A 16,949-nucleotide genomic window follows, 5' to 3' on the forward strand; every position below is an offset into this window, starting at 1 on the left:
TATCGTTGAATAAACAAGTGGAAAGTAAACATTACTAACTATAAAGTCATAAAACATTGAATAGTTATGTAATTATGTGAAATAGTGATCATGTTTTGAGACGAATCGATTAGTAAATATACAGAAACATGATGAATTGTAAAACATCAGATGAAAGTGGTTCCTAAATCAAAGAGTGAGTTTATTTTAAATTAAAAAAGCGATCGTTGAAGGTTTTTTAACTATTTTTTCAATTGGAAAGTGTGCAAAACCTAGAATAAATGTTTTAAAACGTTCCACAGTTTTGTTTAGGTACGTTTAAAGATATGAATAATGTTCAAAGTTACGAGGTGAAGGAATGAGATGGAAATTGGAGCTGAGATGAAATAGGGAGCCCTTACCCTAGTTCTTCTGTGAACATATTTGCTGTTGGACATTCGCATTATGAGTTTCGCATCAAACAAGCTGCTGATCGTTTGCATTGGAGAAAAAGAAAACGAAAAGTGACTAACGATAAGGCACATTTTACAACTGTCTCTGGTCTTACCTGATAGGGACAATGTAATATCCTGAATTAGATGTTAGCTACAGTGAGTTAGAGGATAAATAGGTTAGCGAGGCTAGGCTGAGCGGACGAGTGTTGGATGATGGCAGAGAATAGTGGGCTGGAGGCCGAGCAACGAATGTTTACATTAAACTTTTACTTACAAAACAATTACTTTTGGAAAACGCTAAAGCAGTTTAGTACGCTACTTCTAGATGAACCTTTAAAAAAACACAACAGTTGTTAGGCAAAATGTACCAAACTAATATTGGTCTTTTAAATTTCTGTTCGACGACAGCGAAGAAAATTGCTTTACGTTTTACAACAATTGCTGTTTTCCTAACATTGAAAAAATGTGTAATGAGATTTCTTTCACAATAACCCAACGCGGAGTAACATTTAAAATACATTTATTAATTTTTCATGTTTTATGTTCACAGGACTACTCGTTTGCTTTGACCTGTCTTGCTTTGCCCTCACCAATTCATTCTATTTCTGTTTTCTGCTTCTAATCATTCAGCTGTACCAAACCGTTCATTCGCACGTTCCTTCATAATTACTTCATTTTGCATTGGTTTTATTTCGATTCAATGTTTGTTTCAACTATGTTGTGTTGCTTCATATGTTTTTTTTTTGTTTTGCATCTTAATTCCTCACAGCATGTTAGTTTCTTCTCGTTTTGACGTGATTTTTTTTTTTGAATTTCCTTGTATTTTCTCTAATGTGTACACTGCTATGTTTTCAAAGTTTCCCTTTCTTTGTAACTGTTTATAAAACAAAACAAAATGGTTTTTCTTCTTCTTTTTTTATTTGTTCAGTAGCACACTCACACAATCATTCGGCGCGTGTGAATGCGCTTCGCTTCTTCTGATGAGTTGATGAGTGTTACTGAATTGACGGCACACACCCAACCAAAGCACCAAAATCATATTTATTTTCTTTTTTTAAAAACAACAATTGATAGCGTGCTTGCGACACACACATTTGACATGCTCGGAGGGTTTCGACGTTCACAAATTTGGAGGCATAATTATTTCGTTCCGTCGAATCTTCCGGGTTGGGTGTGTTACTTAGGCTACTATATTTCGTTTTTTCTTCTTCTTCTTCTTCTTCATAGTTTTGCTGTTATGCTTTTAGTTTGTTTCTCTTATTTTTTCGTGTTTAGAACAAAACGATTTCTTTATTCTCTCCCTTGTATGTGTGTGTGTTTTTATACTTTCAATGAGTTTTCTAGTTTTTTTTTCATTTGTTTTCTTATAAAAAATAAAGTATTTGTATTTGTTGCTCCTCACCACTGTTTTAAACTCATAAATCATTTCATTTCATCATTCGCATCTCGTTTGGTAGGCTGCGGAGGCCTTTATTACTACTACTAGTAACTTCCTCTTAGTTGAACCATCGCCGCCCTGCAGATGAGCGAATTTTGATAACTTTTATAAATATAATCTGTTCATTTATAATTCGTGCTTTCGCTCCCCAGTTCGCTTCAGTAGCAAATTTAAAACCACGTTTGTTTGAGCTTTTTGGTGTACTCGCACCACTTTATTTTTCCCTCGCTATTCTGTTCTGTTTGCTCTGTAATTAACAAAATGTCTCTCAATCGGTTGTTGTTGTTGTTGTTGTTTTGGTATGCACTAAAACGCGCACCTTTATTAGAGGGTTCGATTTAAAAGTTTTTTTTTGTTGTGTGTTTTGATTTCCACCAGGAAGGGGGGAAATTCTTCACCGGAAATTAATCTAACCTGCCCTTTGTGTTTATACCTTTTGTTCGACCACTTTGCACACTGACAGCTGGCTCGCTTTGACTTTCGGATGGAGAAGCTAGCGGAACGTGCAGCTCTACCTCGCAGTAGGCTGTTCTTGCGATTATACTCAAACAAGAGCCCTTTGAGTGAGTATAATCACCGGGCCTGTAGGTTGTCCGGAACAATCCGAAAGTCGCGATATTTTCCTTCCTTCGTGATTCTTAGTCAGGGTTGTACTTGGGTTTTCTATTTCTTCGGGTTTCGGTTCCAAAAGGGGTTAGGGTTTTGATTTATTTAGTTTTTTCTTTTTCATTAAATCAATCATGTTTCTCATTTTTTCTCGGTGTTTGATTTCTATATTGTCAAATTTATACAGTGATTTTATGAGCAAATTTATATTCATTATATGTTTATCAAATTAAATGTGATATTACTGATTGATGACTAGAGTATAGTTTTTTGAAACGTTTCCTTAAAAGTAATCATTATGCGCGGTGTCAAAGTTGTTAGTAGAGTGTTGGAAAGGAACTGGAGGAAAGATTTGATGATTTGAATTTTCGAACTACATAATGATTTTACTCCCTTGGAGTTCTGGAAATCGAACTGCCGATTTTAATTAGGCTGTAGGTCAGAGAACAGAAACGAAAGTGACTTCTAGGGCGCTATAGTTTAGTACCTCTTCACACTTATACATAGGAAGAATTGACACACCGCGCAGAAACGAACAAAAATAAAAATAAACAAAAACATTGTGATCTTTGTTTGACAGAACATTTTCACAATCACACAGACCGTGCCGGAATGTTCACAAACAAACTCACGATCCCCATAACTCAGAAGCAAATCAGTCTTTCATCCATTTAGTTGAAAATATCGCTTTATAAACGTTTTATTTTTAAGTGAGCAGACATCTTTTATTTTACAGTTTTGACTCCTCGAAGATGGACGCTCGCCGTGTGTTCACGCACATAAACAAGCCACTGTGCGTGTTTTTCTTTCGGTGGATGGAGATTTGAAGTTCATCAGAGCGCACTGTCATTTTGAATGAGTTTTTTGACGGTGTCTACACTCTTATTCAGTGCTACTCAATTCTGAAAACTTTTATCCAAAAACTAGTAAGTTTGTGTAAATCCTGGTTTGCCTGTTGAATACATTTGCCCATATTTAGAGCAGTCTCGTTTGTTTTTTTTTATCGAAACTTGATTGAATGAATCAACTCAGAATTGACTATGATGCATGATTTTTGCAAAGATCGAACCTACCCTACAAAAAAAAACTTCACTTTAGGCAGATCAACCTTATTCTACGGGGGCTACCCAGAATAAGAATAGAGTTGAATAACCGCGTAGACGTAGACCTTTCCGGCGTGATGTTTTCAAATCTCATCCCACCAAACGCCAAAAGAGCCGTAAGCAACTGTCATACATTGTTGCGAATGTCTGACAGCTGAACCCGCTCGCGGCGCCGCCATCTTCCGTCTAGTTTTTGGCACATTGTTTCACTTGATTTCACCTTCCTTAAAGTGTAACTTTCCAGTTGAAGCTAATCTTACAATCGGTTTGTGTTTTGTTGTTGTTGTTGCTGTTGCAATTTATGGAAATTGCTCTTATTTACACTAAGTTTTTAATTCGTTTGCAGTTTTGCTTTTTGTTTTAATTTAAATTTTTCTGTGTGTATTTTACCATCATAGTTACAGTAAAAAATCGTATTTCTAAAAAACGATTAGTGGTTTTTTTTCTCTCTCTTCATCTTGTTGTCTCATTGCAAACAAGAATTTCTCATTCTTCATCAATCTTATAGATTGAAGACATTTGTTTTTTTTGTTCTCTCTTGAGTTTGACTCCTTTACTATGTTCTCTTAATCCTAAATAGTCAGTTGATTTGTATTAACTTGTGTTTTTTATAGTTAATTTGTATGCTTTATAGATTACGTGTATCTTTCTGGAATGATTATCCTTAAACCGAAAACAAAGTAGTTGTAATCTCTTGCAGTTTGCCGGTTTCGTACAAATTCCTCATTAAAATGTCAACCGGTTTTTCTCCCTTTTTTATTTTTATCATTTCAAGATTTAAAAATAATAGGTGCTTTTACCATTGATTTGTTTTTTTTTGTTGTTGGTATTTTATTCATTATTTACATCGGGTAACATTTGTTCTATTTAGTTCAGTTTGTCTATAATATACAAAAATATGTCATTGATACTGGCCGAAATGACCCCAATCTGGAGCAACCCTCAGTCCAGGTGGATCGTTTCGGTCAATGTAACGAAAGACCCCGCCGCCACTCTAAGGAACTAGAAACTGAAATTAATGCATCAAAACAACGCACAGCCATGTTTCCAAAAATTTGCAACAAAAACTTATGACGAAAACAAAAAAAAAATGTTTTTTTTAAAAGGAACTGAATTTTGTTTTGGAATTTGAATTTCGTTTTCAGGAACATAATCCAAGCAACGGTTTCTGCTTTGCCGTCATCTATTATATGAAGGTTCAATTTACATGCATATTTTGTCTCGACGTTTCAATTGCAGGATATGTATAAAAACCAGAAATATATAAAACATTCATATATATTGTTATTCTTCATCTTTGTTTATTACCATTAACGACAGAGTTTGTTCTTGTTTGTTTCAAATCTCATTTTTGCTTATTGTTAGTTGATAGAATAGTTGAAATAGGGGAAGAGGGAATCATATTGACCATCGCTTAACTATCGATTGATGATCGAGAAAAATGTTATTCGCCCAACAACGAAATGACAGCGCACTTCCAACAATTTGTAAATTATCTGATTCTTCACAAACTTTACACTTCGGCGCAGAGTAAGATTTCACAACTAAAAAAAATGTAAAATGTTTCAAAACAACAGAACCAAAAGTATTCTGCAAAATTTTCGGATTTTTTTTCAATTAGAGGTTCAATTCTTTACAAAATAAAATATCACAAGGATTATTCCCTAATTTGATAATTCAAAACTGAATTTGAAAGCATATGTCGAAGAATTTTTACCGCAGTTTTTCTCCCATCTTTTGAAAAGGGATTGAAAATAACTTGAATATGACACAAGGGTTCACTTTGTGACCGAAGTTTTTAAACTTCCACAAAATTATTGTGAAGTACCAAAAATTATCTACATGTAGCATGTAGAAAACGGTATGATTCCAAAATTTTACAGTGATGGCTTCCTATGATTAGCTCCGAAGAGTTTCGTATCCCTGCTTCCCCTATAAACAAAACTAGAATCAACACATTCGAATGAAGCGTTTTGTTTCGGTTGCTGTAAAATCACCAACATAATCTCAGCATCTGTCAGAATTATAAATATTCAAAAGTACGTACTTTTCATTTTATAGTGGTTTTCAGCTGGACATAGAATACGACGGAATCGTCGCAGGATAGCGCAATAATGAGCGTCAGAACCACTGATGCCAGGTTTGCAGATTGGTATGTAAATTTGCAATTTCGTTTGTTAGCAGACTTTGCAATTAAGCCGACTTTTGTGCAGATTTTCGAAATTTTTATAAACAATCGTCCATTTTAATGACTTTTGCTATTACTGTAGGGTATTCGTTTGGTTTTTTCGTCATACTTCTAAATATTGAGGTCGCATAGGACCATTTCTAATACGCAGACGCCTAAAATTTCACCTGGCATCGCTGTCTGTTGTATTGAAATTAACTAGCATTAGAGCCAAAAGAAAAATTAGTCGGCTGTTGGATTGAGGCCAATTGCATTTTCAACTGGTAAAATTCCTTAGTGACAATTGTTATTTCATTGTTCATCGAAAGCATCAACAAATGTATATCTGTCAAAGACGACCAACTTTTTAGAGTAGACAAATAGCACAATCGAATAAAGGACGAGGTTTTGAAAACCATTATCATTATTATGCCACATTTCAGCTGTTTTCTAAAGAAGGGCGAATCTAACATTGACAGCGAATGGAGAAAAACGTCGATGAATGTTTCGACTTTGGTTTCAAATCCTATTTAGAAATTTTCGTATATTCTCAGATCAATTTTTGATTAGACGATGAACTGTTGGATCATCTTTAAAATGCATGCAAATTTTACCACTTTCCTTCTATATCTACTGAATAAATCAACATAGAAGGAGTTTCGCCCTTTTTCGATTTGTTTACTTTTATGCTTCCTGTGTGAATTGTGAAGTTACGCCCTTGCGTATTTTTCGTGAAATCAGTTGGTTTTCGCGACTAAGATAAATCAGCGATTAATTGTATCGTCCCATTTACTATTTCCAGTAGTAATAGGTTCGGAAACCATCTAAAATAGAGATAATAAATAGTTTCGCCCTTCCTTACTAACGATTGAAGTATCGCCCTGTTTGTTGGCATAGAACACGGAGGACGAAACTTACGTAAACAAATGGAATGACACATGATTTCCACATGGAATTCCGAAGCAGATCTGCAGATTTGTCTGTAAATTTGCAGATTTCGTACATAGTGTTGCAGACATTTTCCGGCTGCTCGGCCATCCATGGAAGTTGACCATCAATGTCAACTTCCCTCTCTGAGCAGCCTAGATAGCCGTGTAGTGTCGGTAGCGGTTTCCCAACTGGCTAAGAATAACGCTACGGTCCACCTGTACCGGTGGTATAAGTCCACCAAACAGGTAAGCCGTGTGGCATCCGGCGGAATTATTTTTTACCAAGAATTGATCCACTGGTTTCCTGTTCCATGTCGTAAAAGGCCACAAAAATAGGAACTCCTAAGTCAAGGTGTATTTCCGTGCTGATGGCTGAATGGCTGCAGGAGGTTAAACATTGCAGTCGTGAACGGAATATCTTGGGTTTTTCCCTTACTGGATACACGCAATGCTTAGCAATCGACTTCTTTGTTCATCGCTTCGGCAAGCAGAGATTAGAAAGCTAAGTGTCTGTGGGTGTCCTCAAGGTGGTGTACTATCCCCACTTTTATGGAACCTAGTCGCTGATGGTTTGTTAAGGAAACTTAATAACCTTGGATTTCCGACTTATGGTTTTGCCGACGATTATCATATATTGATGACCGGTATAAGCATTAACACTCTCTTTGATTTAATGCAGCAAGCCCTGCGATCTGTTGAACAATGGTGTTGTCAGGTTGGATTATCTGTAAATCCGGGCAAAACATCAATGGTGCTTTTCACTCATCGTAGGATAATTACAGGAGCTCGTCCGTTGCAGTTCTTTGGTTCAGAGGTCACTGTGGTCGATCAAGTTAAATACGTCGTGGTTATTCTTGACTCAAAACTGAATTGGTCTGCTCACATTGACTTCAGGATTGAAAGAGCTTGCATGGCTTTCGACCAATGCAGACGAGCTTTTGGAAAATCATGGGGACTCAAATCCAGATACATTGATTGGATCTACACAACTATTGTTAGACCAATTTTAGCATATGGATGTCTTGTATGGTGGCAGAAAGGAGAAGTCGCGACAGTTCAGTCAAAGCTAACTCATCTCCAAAGGATGGTCCTAATGGCGATGACAGGAGCATTCACGACAACTCCTAATGCTGCTCTAGAGGCGCTACTGTGTATTAAACCACTACATGTGTTCCTAAAACAAGAAGCATTATCTTGTGCATACCGTCTTAGGGTTACAGGGCTTTGGAACAGTAACCCATTAGATTATGCTACCAGCCACACTCGCTTGTGGTCTCAAATGGTTACGTGAGATGAGTATTTAGTCGCTCCTAGTGACCTAACTCTCACATGCAGTTTTCCTTTTAAAACATTCAATGTGAGCTATCCTCTTCGTTAGGAATGGTTGTCTGGTTGTATGGAACGACAACTTGATGAACACATAGTTTGTTTTACGGACGGTTCTCTGTTGAATGGTCGTGCTGGTGCTGGTGTCTACTGTCGTGAAATGAGGCTGGAGCAGTCTCATTCACTTGGTAGATACTGTACTGTGTTCCAAGCAGAAATCTACGCAATTCTGTGAGGAGTACAATCGGCACTTCAGCAGAGGATCTGTGGTAAACGTATTTATTTTTGTTCCGACAGTCAGGCAGCCTTAAAAGCACTCAGTTCGAATGACTCACGGTCGAATCTAGTGATCGCATGTCGAACTCAAATTGAAGACCTCAGCATTTCAAATGCTGTTTACTTCTTATGGGTACCCGGCCATTCTGGTATTACTGGAAATGAATCCGCTGATGAGTTGGCTAGAGCTGGTGCAACGAATGATTTCGTTGGTCCTGAACCAGCTTTACCACTTTCAACTAGTTGGATAACGCACAAGATTCGTTCTTGGGCTGCATCCAAACATGGCAGCTACTGGCGCAGCTTGCAAACTTGCGCTCAGACAAAAGCATTTCTACCAGATTTAAATCTGAAAATGTCAAAGTGTCTACTGCATTTCTCCAAGTATCATTGCAGTATTCTGGTCAGAGCTCTGACTGGACATTGCAAACTCAATTATCACATGGCTACTATTCAACGTGCTGAGTATTATTCGTGTGATTTGTGTGAATGCGATTACGGTACTTCATATCATCTGATATGTAACTGTCCCGCATTGACGCAGCTACGTATCCGGGTTTTTGGTTCTCCATACATGGTTGAGTCTGTGTATGCGGAGCTAAAATTGAAGGATATTCTCTCGTTTCTCACCCAATGTGGTAAGGAGCTATAGTCAGAAGGATTCATCGTTCTTCATGGAGTGAATGAATCCTTTCTGTATTCACCTTAAATAGGGTTTAGCAGATTGTTTGGCATCCTATAGGGGGTACCGAATTTACTTCTGCTCGTACATACTGCGAGTCGTTCTGCATTCTTCCGGGAGTGCAGAATGGTGTCGCTTTTGTAAGATCTCTAAATCCTCTCGGGGGTTGGAGGTTTTATTAACAGCAGACTGTTCGGGACCTCGTAGAGGTTCAGAATTTCCTTCTGCTTCCACTAAATGTGATCCTCAGCAGATTGTTCAGCATCCCTTAGGGGTGCAGAATTTACTTCTGCTTTTATGTGTTTTTGTGTCGTCAATTTTTCCCATCCTCCTAGTCCAACCCTTACCATTTCCTTTCAATCCTTCCCTCTTATATATCGGGAAAATGATGCTAAAAACATATTGATGGCAAGGCACAAATCTCCAAATATCAAGGGGAACGTGCCATTTGAGCCAATTTGTTTTGATTCCTGATTCCTGATACTATTTCCAGTAGTAATAGGTTCGGAAACCATCTAAAATAAAGAAAATAAATAGTTTCGCCCTTCCTTACTAACGATTGAAGTATCGCCCTGTTTGTTGGCATGGAACACGGAGGACGAAACTTACGTAAACAAATGGAATGACAGTTTCGCCTTTTTTAGATCTTTGGATTACAAATATTGAGATTTTTGTAGCTTCCGAATTTTTAGGCAAAATTGTAGAATTTTGAAGCTTTTGTTGGTCGGTGAGAGAAACTCGATTTGTTTACTTTTGTAAGATTCGCCCATCTTTGAAAAACAGCTGATTTGTTTAATATCTGCGAAAACGGCTCCTCTGCAAGGATGGAATCGGTTGTTGCACTCTAGGCGAAATTCATTCGGAATCGGTTGTTGCACTCTAGTTGGAATTGATTCGAAATTCCACATGATTTCCACATGGAATTCCGAAGCAGATCTGCAGATTTGTCTGTAAATTTGCAGATTTCGTACATAGTGTTGCAGACATTTTTTGTTGTGCAGACAGACTGACATTTGAAAATCGAGTTTTTCGCAGACTTTCGCCAAAATTTACAGACTTTTCAAATTGTCGTTTTTTTTAGCTCGCCAAATCAGTTTAGTGTATCATACTTTATAGAGAAATGGCTGCCAGCAAGACATTCTTGCTGACTGCAGATTTTTTTCGGATATACAGACTTTTCCAATCCTGTCTGAAGATATTTGAAACTTTTACCTGGCATCTCTGGATAGCCTACTGAGTGAAAGGTAAGAGAAGGATTCGTATAGAACTCGCTCTTCAAAAACAGAAGATCCGTTCAGCTCTTTCCTTTCTTCATGATGCGGTGAGCTGGGTAGCAAATGCTTACATTATCAGATCCGAATGAGTTCCGAATCGGCGAGAAAATTCGTCCATTTCTCCAGCTGGAGTGTATTAAAATGGCGTAAGTCACCTAACTTTTACACTAACTCATACATGAAATGAACGAATATTCAATGACATTTGTAATGTCACTGTCAATCGGGTTGCTCGAGCATCCGACTCAGACGAAAATTCTAGTACTGAACCGATCGAGCTCTGAAAAATCGTGCAGTCGAGTAATGTACGATTCAGAAGGTCCGCCTTCTTTCCTCACCGTCACCGGAACGTCAGCTTCCATCAAAATTAGTTTAATACTTTCTTTACCGGAACTTTCACACGCTCCATCCGTCAAGACGTTCCGTGACGGTGACGTTACGTGTGAATGGCTCCGTAAGAATACATGCTATTAATGTTGACGGTGACAGTGACGGAGGTTGACTGTGATGGAAGAAGTCGAAGCGTCTAAATCGTACATAAGAATCCATTGCTCATTCCGTCATTTCAATAACGTGGCTGAGTGAGCCAGTGAGCTACGGGTCTTTCAAAAAGAGCTGTGAGCTGTCAGTTCACTTCTATGATTCGATTCACTGGAACAGCTCAGGAGCGAATTGTCCATCTCTATTATTTAAAGCGTTGAGTTGTGGAAGATATTTTTTCCGGACCATCCCACGGGAATCCGGTGTCACGTCATTGCCGATTAAGATTTTGTCGTTCACAGTCCGCTTTCAAATCTCATCCGATACGGCCGACATAACTCATGGCCGGAACTACATGCTCTTTGAACATAACTCATGATTTGAGTTCCGATCACTCAAATTCATGAACTGGAACAATATGTCAAAATTTCAGTATGAATTTGAGTAAAATTTGCTCAGGATATGAATTCTCTCGCATTTATTCATACAATAGAGTAAGCGTTGAGTTTTCAAACATTTGAGTGAAAAAAATACTTCTAGCAGTTCAATGCGTTTTCTTTATCGGAATATTCTCATCGAATTTGAGGAAGCAAGAAGTTGTCGATTTTTTATTGTCGTTTTTAGATTTGATTTTTGAAACCAAAAATTATCAATCATAGATGTTTTCATTGGAAATTTTGTGGTTTGAGTTATGCTGAGTGAGAAGTACAACATAAGGATTACAAAATCGGTCAATTTCGATTCCAAACCGGTCAAAAGGCTTTGAATCACTCTTCTGGTCTTTCCATTAAAAAGAAAGAAGAATGACTTTGTATATAAACATTTACGAATAAGAATGTCTTTATTTTGAGTCCAAAGAACTCAAGTTTTGAGTTAAACTCACTCAATTTTTGGAAAAAAATATTTTTTCCATATATCGAATGAAAAAAAAACTCAAATTTTGAAAGCTTTTTCTTCTAACTCAAAAATGAGTAGATAGGTGGTAACTCAAGTTTAGAGTACGTGCACGTTTTGCGTATTTGAATAGTGTGTCACTTAATTTTGAGTTATGTTGAATGAGGGTGTACAGGACCGAAGAACACTGTTGTGTTGAGGACAATTCACGGTTGATTTTTTAAATAGCCGTATGAGCAAATGACAGTTTCTGTTTGTTTACTTTCATTTTCGATTATTGTGACGTGATTATAAAAGTTTTCTTGGATTTTACAGTTCCGTTTGAAAGTCGAAGGTTCCCGGTATCATTTTATACAAACAGTTGAGTGATACACGTGGGAACCACTTGATAATTAATAAAAGAATAAGTGAATAAAGCGAAACTCTCACTTGCTTTTACGGAAAAACATTTCAAACCAAATAAAATGTAATTACCATTAATTCCCACCCCGGTGAACGACCACAACCAGGTTAAAGTCGGAGTTAAGGGGCAAGTTACAATCTTAGAAAAACGACCATTGCTGGAAGACGCAAAAGCAGTTTTCTTCGCATTCGTTGAGCAGAAATTCAAAAGAGAAATATTAGTTTGTTTGGAACATTTTTCAAAACAAACTGATGTAAAAACACTTGACAATCCAAATTTCAAAATACGTCTTAGCTTCAGCCGAACTTCGGTGAGAAAACTGTCATCTAAGTTTTATATTTTCGCTTGGAGTTATTTTCTGACGAAAAATTTCGGAGAAAATTTCCGGAATTAGTCCAAAATAAAGGGCGTCCAGTGACGATCTATCCAGTGAATATAATTACTAAAAATTATTGTTAATCATTTATAAAAAAACACTTTCCAGACCCTGATCGAAGAACTGAGACGACATGTCAACCAACATATTTGGTAATCCGCGTTTAGTCTGAATTGCATATTTTGCAATTGTACCTACTCGAAACATGAGTAATGTAATGTATATTTTTGTATGTATATAAGGAAATAAAATGAAATCTCAATACTTAACTGAATGTGTTTACGATTAAAAACACGAATTCTTTGTTTACTTTTAATTGTTGAAGGCTCAGTAATTCATAAATTTCACCTCGCTGCTTCTACCGAACATTCAGTAAAGATTATGCCGAACAAACAGTTCGGTTACAACTGACGTTTGTCAAATTTGAGATCGCCGAGACTCCGCAATTTTATCATTTGACGAGATGATTACCGAGTACTCAGCGGCAGGGATGCCAGGTTCACAGATTAATCTGTGTTTCACAGATTTTTCATTTTCTGCACAGATTTTAAAAATGACACAGATTTTTACAGATTTCGGAAAATGATCACAGATTTACAGATTTTCACAGATTCTGGAATAAATCACAGATTTTCACAGATTTTTGAAAGCGAGCACAGTTTGGCATCAAAATATACAGAGCGGTTGAAGAAAAAGGTACAAAGCGGTTATTTTTGCTCATCAAATTGATTTCGATCTGCTATTATGGTACGGGAAACGGGCACAGATTTTCACAGACAGGTTTTTGACTTGATTTTTGACAGATTTTTGAAAAAATGACATGGCATCCCTGCTCAGCGGTGCAAATTATTTGGCCAAACAAAAAATGTTTGCTATGGCGACCCATACACACTTATTTTCGAATTTTCAGTTCGGTAATATTTTTGCGGAAAAAATCATCACTTTGATTTAAATAATCGAATTGTCCGCTATTCCTATACAAATTGACATATTCCGCATATTTTTTTCCCCGAAATTCGGTTGTACATGTACCGAAAACTTGGTAATTTTGTACCAAACAGTTAGCACTTTGAAATAATTCGGTAAATTTGACAGAAATTGTACGGAACGATCAGCAGTTTATCAACTTTTAACCATTCATTCGGTAAAAATGGCCGAATCCATTTGTTATACGCAAACACCCAGCACGCCATTTTGTATTTTAGTTGAATTTTAGCAAAGTGAGTAAATTAGAGTCAATTTTGAACAAAGTTCAATGTCTGGATGCTTCGTTATTCGAACTATTCAGTAAGTAATATAATTCTTTCTACAACATTTCATCGTAATAGTAGATGGATGCAATTCCCTTTTTTTTTTTGTCGGAAGCTTTAATTTAATTTTATAGAAAAATACTTATCTATTGAATAAATAACAAAATGTATTTGAATTTCAATTGTTTTGGTGTGTGTTTTCCGAAATTTCAAACATTAAAGTAAATATTTAATATTGATTTCATGCTATACTGAACTGTTCGAATAACTGAACTAATTGGTTGTTTTTTGAGAGTACGTTCGGTTATCTTCCCGTGCTGACTAAACAGTATAATATTACCGAACCCTCATCACAAATTACTGATCAGTATAGAGAAAAATGACAGCTCGAACAAACTTCAGTTTTACGGAACGTTCTTCAATAAACAAATTACTGAACTGATTGCGGTACGTTCAGCTGAGTAAAAGTCGGTAAAATATTACTAAGTTCAGTAAATAAAATTAAGTGTGTATGCCCGAATCTATGAATATTAGTCGAAAATTTCAGCTCCACCTTTTCTACCGAAAGTGATCAGATTATGTTAGTGATTTTACACAGCATGGAAACTAAACGGTTGCCACGGTATCAGAGCTACATGCTTCTTCCGTGATTGGTTGTGATGGAAAAACTAAAAATGAATGCACATCAGCTGGTTGGAGAGTTGTAGTAGTTGCATTGTGTACACTCGCGTCTGTGTTTTTACGTCTTTAAAATAGTAGTGTTTTTCTGTTTTTTGTTCTTCTTTCATTTGTTTATATCCACTATTATACTTTATTCCATCCACTAGTGTTATAGAGTTTTTGGTTTTGCTAGTATTCGTATGGGATGTCTGCGATTGAATGCGAATGTTGATAAAATTACAACCAGTTTCATAATAATGCTTCTTAATGTTTGTTGTTTTATGTTCCATTTTTTTTGTTTTTGTTTTGCTGGTATGTGTTGGGCAAGTTGCATTTATTTTCATTAATTTGTTCATCTGTGCAAAAATTGTCAAAGCTTTCATAAGTTCGTTTCCCGGTTGCTAACCATGAAATTATCCGGTTGCCACCGACTGGAAGCGAATACAGTTTCCTTCAATTTAACATATATTTTGCATATACTTTTTATTTCACTGTACATACAAAAAACTCTCGAAAGAAGAGGTAATGATAGAACTTTCGTGATGTTTTCTTCTTCTCTCTTTTGCCCGATTGCGCCTTTCCCGGACGCTGCTGCTGTGTCGTAAAAAAGGACTCAAAGAAAAATCCCATACTCTGTATACAAAAAATGTTTGATAAAAATATTATAACTCTCTGTTTTTTTTTTGTTTTATATGTAGATACATTTTGTTTACTCAACCTTAGGTATCATCTTTAAATGTTTTGTTTTAGTTTATCTCTTTCTAGTGTAGCTGCCTTGAATTACCTTGAACGATCTCGTCAGTGAATATGTTTCATTGATTTTAATGGTAGCATATTATATAGTTAATCTCAGTTTTTCGTTTTTTTTTTTGTTTTTGTTTTTTTTTTTTGGTTTTGCTTTATGCTTCTGTCATCATCTTCGGTTCCCGCTGGGTAAGATTGAGTTTGAGCTGTGTGTTTTATCCGTTAGTAGTGCACCTTTCGATGTTTTCTTGTATCAGTTGGATTACACTGGAAGAACTGCCGAAGCCGAGGAGATCTGCGATGATGATGCCGGCGAAATGAGCGTGGTGGTCGCGGTGCCATGGGGAGGACCCAGGAATTTCTCCTCGTAGACCAGCTCCTAGGGATTCGACGAAAAGAACAATTAGTGTTAGGTTCGACTAAATTTTGTGCAATAAACAAACCAAATCCGTAACTCTGAAGCATATGTGGTTTAAGAATTTTCAGAATAATCGTAATTGGTGGTATTGGACACAATTTTTGTGAAATAATTATAAATCAGTTTTGTAATTTCTTGTTGTTTTATGTTCCAACTTAGGCATCATGCGTAAATTACGTCACGCTAAATTTCGATACATTTAACACTCCCCACACGATTTTTTTTACTAACTTGAATTTAGAATTTAATTTTCTAAGCCTTTGGTGGTGATCTCAGTTTCTTCGCATCCTTTGTCTCTTTTTCTCATAGGACTAATCGCCAGGAAGAAAATAGTTAAACTGACATAATAGACCTTTAATTAGAATAACTATGTATCTCTCAGTATCCGGCTGTCTAGAGATTGAGGAAACAATTATAGGTCTCAAGACTAACATTTCGTTACAAATTTAACAATGCATGCCGGCTATTATCAACCAGTCGTCAACCAGTTCGGACGCGTTTTTAATTTGCTCCAAGAGTCGCGGTGCGCGAGTTTATTTAATTTGCTTTTTAATCAAAACAGTATTGCTTTTTGTTTATTATTCACTATGACCTGCGAAATTTGTGCTTTGGATACCACCGTCGACTCGGTTATGTGGACATGTGTTGGATGCCCACGAAAATTTCACGCCACTTGTGTTGGAGTGTCTATTCAGCGGGGTTCACTGCGGAGAAGGGATAGAAGAGTTATTGACGTAAACTCTTATATACTGCCGTGCTGTGAGTCCTGTCAAGAGCTTGTTAACGCAAAAATGGACCTCGATAGACTAGTTGAACAACAAAAGCTTCTTGAACGTCAACTCCATTCAAACACGGAAGTTGTGCATAAACTTTCGATGCAACAAGAGAAGCCAAGCTTAGTTCATGAGGCTATAGATGCCCAAGAAATATTGCTTACGACTATAAAAAATGAATTGATTTCAATAAACAAAAATAGCAGCTTGACCGGCAGTGTTGTTGCCATTAAAAACCATGTCACCTCATTGTTCGATACAGCAATGTCAGCAATGAAGGAAAACGTGTACAATGACTTAAAAAAACTGACTTCCGAATTATCATCTGAGTTGCGTGATATGAATAACGAGCTAAACCATATCAACCAGCTATCTCTTGATACTGCGGCCAGCTGCACCATGAACGTAAGTTCGACATTGGCCATTGACATTCTTGACGAAATCAAGTCTTTGTCAAAACATTTGGTAGCAGCGAAGAAACCTGTGCAAATACCAGTGTCCAATGCCTCAGGCCTCAGTTTGGCGGCAGAATTATGCAAAGTAGATAATTCTGGATGGCGCTTTCTTGGCACTAAAAAAGTATGGAAATCGGACTGGAGTGACTACGATGCGCGAGAATCTAGAAGACTACATCAGCAGAAACAAGCTGCAAAAGCTAGAAGTCACAAAAAGCAAAAGAAGTTATTCAAGAATTTGAAAATGAACAACACTGTAAACAACAGCAGCAACAATTTAAG

At 36.8% G+C, this 16,949-nt stretch overlaps 1 protein-coding gene across 1 annotated transcript in view; it reads right to left on the reverse strand.

Annotated features, from left to right (window-relative positions):
* Nucleotides 1-916: 916 nt before the first annotated feature.
* The window catches only part of LOC131425860 (low-density lipoprotein receptor-related protein 4), an 85,459-nt gene continuing 69,426 nt past the window's right edge, over nucleotides 917-16,949 (reverse strand). Inside the window, exon 10 of the mRNA XM_058588105.1 lies at nucleotides 917-15,400. Within this exon, the coding sequence (XP_058444088.1) occupies nucleotides 15,284-15,400 (117 nt within the window). The 3' untranslated portion in view covers nucleotides 917-15,283. The remainder of the gene's footprint in view (nucleotides 15,401-16,949) is intronic.

The sequence above is a fragment of the Malaya genurostris genome, chromosome 1 (assembly GCF_030247185.1).
Source record: "Malaya genurostris strain Urasoe2022 chromosome 1, Malgen_1.1, whole genome shotgun sequence".
Lineage (NCBI taxonomy): Eukaryota > Metazoa > Arthropoda > Insecta > Diptera > Culicidae > Malaya > Malaya genurostris.